The sequence below is a fragment of the Piliocolobus tephrosceles genome, chromosome 15 (assembly GCF_002776525.5).
Source record: "Piliocolobus tephrosceles isolate RC106 chromosome 15, ASM277652v3, whole genome shotgun sequence".
NCBI lineage: Eukaryota > Metazoa > Chordata > Mammalia > Primates > Cercopithecidae > Piliocolobus > Piliocolobus tephrosceles.
This window is the reverse complement of record NC_045448.1, coordinates 79818540-79825349: the sequence shown is the minus strand read 5'-3', so window position 1 is coordinate 79825349 and position 6810 is coordinate 79818540. Positions and strand designations below refer to the sequence as shown.

Below are 6810 nucleotides of genomic sequence, written 5' to 3'. Positions count from 1 at the left end.
ATTTTTTTTGTTTTGAGCTTTTCTTATGCGGCCTCTGGCCATGGCCATGATCAATGGGCCTAATTGAAATTAGGCCTCAGAGAGTTAGACTGGTTGAATGTGGAAATAAAAAAGAGAAGGAAACTAGCAAGTTTCACTGAGCTAAGAAAATGACCCCGAAGCAAAACTTCTTGCCTTTGAATCTAGCTTCATCTAGCTTCAATGTAGACAAACTGTTTGATCTTGGGGAAATTACTTAGCTCTGCTCTTACCTTCAGTTTCTTCATATGTGATATATGTTTCCTAGTGGTACCCATATTACAAAGTTGTCATGTGGATTAAGTGGGTGCCTATTTGTCAAGCATTTGGAATAGTGCCTGGCATAGAGAGCACGTGATGAAAGTTTGTGTTACATAAACTGAAGTTTTCCCGTGAAGCAGAAGAGGCTAATTTATAAGGAAGTTTCTTTACATCTGCACAATACAGCAGACCATGGAAAATCCTTGGTGCATTTGGTACTCCTTCAACTCCTTTCCTTTCCAGTCTAAAGTCTGCAGACAGGCTGTTATTCACATGCCTGCCAAGAGATTTAAACAAAAGAGAGATTCTCTCTCCATAATAAGTCTCAAATCTGTTAAAAGGTGGAAAACAGGGAACAGCAGATAGAAGATGGCCAATAGCACTAAAAATAAGCCATAGCCTCGAAATTCTCTAGGCTTTATTGAGGTTTATCAAGACATTGCCCCCATTTGGGGATATACAAACACTAGATGTCCAGCTTACCCCTTTCCACCTATGTGAAGACTAACAGAGGAAATAGATAGGAAAGGCCTAAAATCAGCTTCTTAGAACTTTGTAAAACTAGTTCAGAGGATAGGACCTTCAGAATCCTGAGGACAAGGAGATAAATCTTAAAGGGCTAGAAATTATGGCTTTCTTGATAAAGGCATCACTTTGGAACCAAAGTGGCTGCCGGTAAATGTCCTCAATTTTACTACCTGGCATGTGGAATTTGGTCAGTCACATATGTGAGCAATAACGGTTAGTTATCTAAATGGGCATACAGCTATTGGGGCAATAAATATTTTATGAGAGTTGTATCAATTGTTATTTGTTTTAAAATGCTTTCATATCGGGCTAGCTACAATGTGTTTTATTATGTATTTGAAAGCATTGGATCTTTTGTACCTTAAAAGTCATGGTCTATTTGAAGTCTTCTTGATGTAAAGAAAAACTCTCATTTAAAAAATTACCACAAAAAATTTTTTGTGTTAATTTAAAAAAAATGGCCCAACACAGTGGCTCCTGCCTATAATCCCAGCACTTTTGGAGGCTGAGGCAGGCAGATTGCTTGAGCCCAGGAGTTTGAGACCAGCCTGGGCAACATAGTAAAACCCTGTCTCCTCTGAAAATACAAAAATTAGCCTGGCATGGAGGTGTGCGCCTGTACTCCCAGCTACTCAGGAGGCTGAGGTGGGAGAACAGTTGAGCCCAGGGGCTCAAGACTGATGGGAGCCATGACTGAGCCACTGCACTCTAGCCTGTGTGACAAAGAGATACCCTGTCTCAAAAATAATGATAATAATAATCATAACAATCATAATAATTGCTTGTCTGATTTTGGCAAGATAAACTCATGGTAACAAGCATACTATACTTCTCTCTTCTTCATCCCTTTCTAACTCTGAATAATATGATTGAAATTCTTACTTATAGAAAAAAAACCTCACATCTTTGTCTGGTTATAAGCTTTTAAGAAAACATAATTATTTTTAGAAAATGCTGAAATAAATTGGAATAGTTTGACAAACACTTTTGAACCTGTTAGACTAAACAATATTAACCTCTGTCATCTATGTTTAAAATGATTATTTTAAAGAAATTAAGTTATATACTCACCAGAAAAACAGTAATGTAGACAGCAAAATGTTTCCTCTTCAAAGTTTCCATTCTTGTTAAAGAATAAATCATAAGTGTTAGAAATAATAGTTTATTTTAAAGATGTACTTCCCTCAAGCCCCCTTGCTTTATGCTAATAACTTTGTTAAGCCCTATCTTATATAGCTATTAAACATGCTCATCAGGCACGTAGTACATTCCATGTCCTTGTACCTTAACCAAGATATTTGTGTTGAATGTGCTCATAGGTATGTCCCTGTTCACAGCCTATGTCCCTTCCTTATTTGGAAAATTTTTTATTTTTGTACCTATTTTTAAAAGTTTTAAATTATTAGCCAATCAGATTGTAATTTAGATTGTGAGGTCTGACTGTAGCCAATGGAGACAGGACACAGCAATAGGGACCTCATGCGTAAGGAATAAATATTCTGGTGTCTCTTTATTCTGTGTACTCCTTTGCCATTGTTCCATCTGTGAGGGACATCCTTTCTGCAGAAAGTAAAAATCGCCTCACTGAGAGAACTTTTTGTTTGAATGCTGATTTTTTCTTGCAGAACTGAGGAACAAACGTTTTGCATTTCTAACAACTATGAAAATTTTTTGTATAGTGTTTTATTATGGATTTATTTTACTTTAAACTACATGTGAATAAAGAAACAATATAAAGAATTAGCCCTTTAAAGCACGCATAAATATTATTAGTTTGTAAATTTTTGCATCTGACTTTTAAAATTCTTTTTAAGTTTGTATATGCTTTTGAAAATGAGCTCATGTTTATATAAAGATATTAACTTATTTAATTTAACTCCCGTTAGTATTTCAAAATATATTATTTAGTCATTTATCCCAATTGATATAGCCATCTCTATTTCTGTGAACATTTTGGTTGGTCTTTCAACTCAAGTTTAAATTCCAGATTTGCTGTTGCTCCCTGAATCTGAATGGGTATTTAATGGGAATTTCAGTAAGTGTTTAATTTCCATCACTATCTGTAACTTCACAACAACGGATAATTGACTTCAAACCAACAACTTCATATTCCACTACTTTGAGCTTATTTAGGCATCACCTCCCTGTAGTTCCCACCTGCTTGGACTTTGAGAACATCTGTATCCTGCTAGCTGCTTATACTCAAACCTTGCTGGAAATGCTGGTTTAAATTTACATAACTACTAAACCTTGTGATATGGCGTGGCTCTGTGTCCCCACCCGAATCTCATCTCAAATTGTAATCCTCATAATCCCCATGTGTGGATGGAGGAACCTAGTGGGAGGCAACTGGATCGCAGGAGTAGTTTCCCCCATGCTGTTCTCATGATAGTGAGTGCATTCTCACAAGATCTGATGGTTTTATAAAGGGCTCTTCCCTCTTCACTCTCTCTTGCTCATCTGCCACCATGTAAGATATGCTTTACTTCCCCTTAGTCTCCATGACTGTAAGTTTCCTGAGGCCTCCCCAGCCTCAGGAAAGTCTGTGAGTCAATTGAACAGTGAGTCAATTAAACCTCTTTCTTTTTTAAGTTACCCAGTCTCTGGTAGTATAGCAGTGTGAAAATGGACTAATACACCTTGTCTTCTGAAGTAGGTTTGAGAGCTTCCTGAGCCTGAAAGGGAATGGAGAAATGACTTAAAGCCACCAGCTAATTGGGCTTAATCATTTGCACTCAGTTGACACGTCCCCTACCTCTACCCATATCTAAACCAAAGAAAGGATACTTTCTTTGGTTTAGATACCCCATATCTAAACCCCATATTTACATAGCACAGAGATACCCCATATTTACATAGCACAAAGAAATCTACTCTTCTGCTCTTTCTAGGATGGCTAAAGGCCATAGGAACTGGACACATGGATGCTGTGGAGGAAGGACAAAGCCCAACATCAACTTGGACAGTTTGCTAACCTGTTTATGGTAAGTTGATATCATTTGTGACCACTCCTAATGTGTGCCAGTAATAAGCTATTCCTGATGCCAGAATCTCTTACTGTTAGTGCCCTTTGTAGGCCTTCTGACTCTTACTCCTTGCTCCACCCACTGTTTATATCATGTGGTTTTCTCTCAGACCCTAATATAAAGCTCCTACTCTGTCTGACCTGACAAGCCACCTCAAGTGGACAAGGCACTTACCAACAGGTAAGGGGGCATTACAGGAGAAGAGCATGTCTAACATGGGATTTTCTCTTCATTTTGAGGTAGATACAGGGTGATTTTCTGAATAAAAGATCCCGGTATTAATGAAGCTTAAGCAAAACCAAAGCTGATTTTGGGTAATTTGGCCTCTGTCATCCCCAAACCAAAAGAGAAATATCTGGGAGTGTAGCTATCTCTACACCTTCCTGGTCACAGGAATTTCAAGAGGAGAGGATGTTAGAAAGATAATAGGGACTCTGCTCTCTTCTTCAAACCCTCTTCCCTGTGTTCTTCTACAAAGATTGCTGATTTGCTCCTTAAACAAGAGATTCACTGCTGCTCAGCATGGCTCAGACCAACTCACACTTCATGCTGATCTTCTGCCTGATGTTTCTGTCTCTGAGCCAAGGTGAGATTTTTTCCCCCAGACCTCCCACAACCCCAGCTCTGAAGTCTTCCCTCCATCCTCATGTATAGGTTTCACTTGAAAAAAAGCAGAGCCAACATCAGGGGTTGTTTTATGTTGTTCAGTGATCATTATGGCTGATCTCATCCCATTCAAAAACACCCTCATTTCATTCATGAGTTTGAGACAGAATTTAATAGGACTACTTATAGGTGACCATTGTGGTTGAGTTTATCTGATTGAATCTATATGTGATGGCAGTTGGATGTTTTTATGTACTCATTGATAGGATAGAGAGCTAAGGCAAACATGTGCAGGGAAATCAAGAGAAACTTGAGAAAGGTGGAAGACTGGGTCTTTAAAGGCAGAAGCCTGAGCCTGAGAAATAAAAGGGAAAACGAGGACACATTTCTTTAGCCTATTCATTGCGAGCTCTTGTCTTGAGCAGAGGAAACTAGAAAAAAAAAAGAGATAGGATGCAGGGGGCAGAGGTGAGGAGTCACTCCAGTACACACTGTATCAGTATGTTCTTATAAAGGAAACTGAGAAGTCCCTAATTCACCTTCCAGCCTTTTCCTTCCCCTGAGAGTCTTTCTTAATTATCTCTTTCTTTCCCCCAGGCCAGGAGACTCAGAGCTGCCTAATCCCCGAATCAGCTGCCCAGAAGGCACCAATGCCTATCGCTCCTACTGCTACTACTTTAATGAAGACCCTGAGACCTGGGTTGATGCAGATGTGAGTGAGGACAGCAGCAGGGAAAGGGAGGCTCATGAAGGTAGTGGCAGCTCCTAATTTGCAGTGTGTTCTGTGGCTGCAATGAGATAAGATTGATCCCTTCCCTATTCCACCACTGGTCCAAAACTTCCCAATCTACTTTACCACATTATTTAACACATTCCCAGCACAGAGATACTGGTGGTCAGTGACAGCATCATTAGGGACATTTCTGTGCTGTCCTTTTCCTGTTACATCCTCTGGAAGGTCTCAGTAGATCCTTCACACCTTCCTCCTCCACTGAGTGTTCCATTTTCTTCACCTACAGCTCTACTGCCAGAACATGAATTCGGGCAACCTGGTGTCTGTGCTCACCCAGGCGGAGGGTGCCTTCGTGGCCTCACTGATTAAGGAGAGTAGCACTGATGACAGCAATGTCTGGATTGGCCTCCATGACCCCAAAAAGGTCAGTCTGCAACCTCCTCTATCTCCTTATAAACATTTTTGAGACGTAAGAGGGACGTTTAAGGTCTGGTACCTCGAGCACCAACTTTTATCTTTTTGTTTTTTTAAATAAAAGAAACCTCTTTATAGATCCTATAATGTATGAGTTGTGAAGTTCAGTGTAGGTAGTTAGAGACATGAGCTGAGGCTGAATTTTCTGGGCTCCTGGGAATTCATGTGCACAGTCAATGTGTCAACTTCTAGAAATGCATCTTTATGTACAACTTCCTCCCTATTTTGCTATTGTCTGTCTTGGAAGAGGTCCCTCTGTAGACTGTATAGGAAAAGAGTAGTGGGGGAGAATCTACTGCTGGCATTTGTTATACATTTTATACAAATGTATAAAACTGTACAGTTTAAACTAAATAATATATCACACTTATAGTGTTAAACTTATAACACTTATAGTGTTAAACTAAATAATATATCAACAGCTACTCTACAGCCAATGTTATGTTGGATATGAGAGTTCTGAGCTTCAGGAAAAAAAATCAGGAACCACTCTCTATAATGGGTTTTTATGGGTCTCTGTATCAAACTCCGAACACTTATTATTTGCTGGAAGAGGAGGAGGAATTTGGACATTCCAGAGAAGGAGCAAAAGCAGAGGAAATAATACAATGTTCATGGTGACAACAATGATTATTCTTTCTGCTATATATTGGCCTGTTTCTGAGTGTGTACACAGGCCTGGTTATTCTATTGATTTTTGAGTGACCATGGCCCCTGTTCTGGCCCTTATCCACCTAGAACCGCCGCTGGCACTGGAGCAGTGGGTCCCTGGTCTCCTACAAATCCTGGGACATTGGAGCCCCAAGCAGTGCTAATGCTGGCTACTGTGCAAGCCTGACTTCATGCTCAGGTGAGAGGCAGACAATCTATCCATCTGTTGCCATTTTCCTCCCGCTTTTCTCTGGGGATGAACATGGGAACTGGGATAGAGGAAAGGTGAGCTCCTTATCTGGAAAATAAAGGAATACTTCCTCTTGTTTTTTGTTCTGAGTCCTAGGAAGAGGAGGGGCTACCTTCCTTCTGATCCTCTCTGTCTGACTCTTCTCATTGTACTATAGGATTCAAGAAATGGAAGGATGAATCTTGTGAGAAGAAGTTCTCCTTTGTTTGCAAGTTCAAAAACTAGAGGCAGGCCGGGCGCGGTGGCTCAAGCCTGTAATCCCA

The 6810-nt window shown here is 40.0% G+C and overlaps 1 protein-coding gene across 1 annotated transcript; it reads left to right on the top strand.

Moving 5' to 3' along the window:
* Positions 1–3981: 3981 nt before the first annotated feature.
* Positions 3982–6778, top strand: LOC111523426 (lithostathine-1-beta). The gene is made up of 5 exons (XM_023188022.1): positions 3982–4419; positions 5042–5151; positions 5459–5596; positions 6385–6496; positions 6705–6778. Exons 1-5 carry the CDS (start codon positions 4356–4358, stop codon positions 6770–6772), a joined length of 492 nt encoding a protein of 163 aa, XP_023043790.1. The 5' UTR covers positions 3982–4355; the 3' UTR covers positions 6773–6778.
* Positions 6779–6810: the final 32 nt, after the last annotated feature.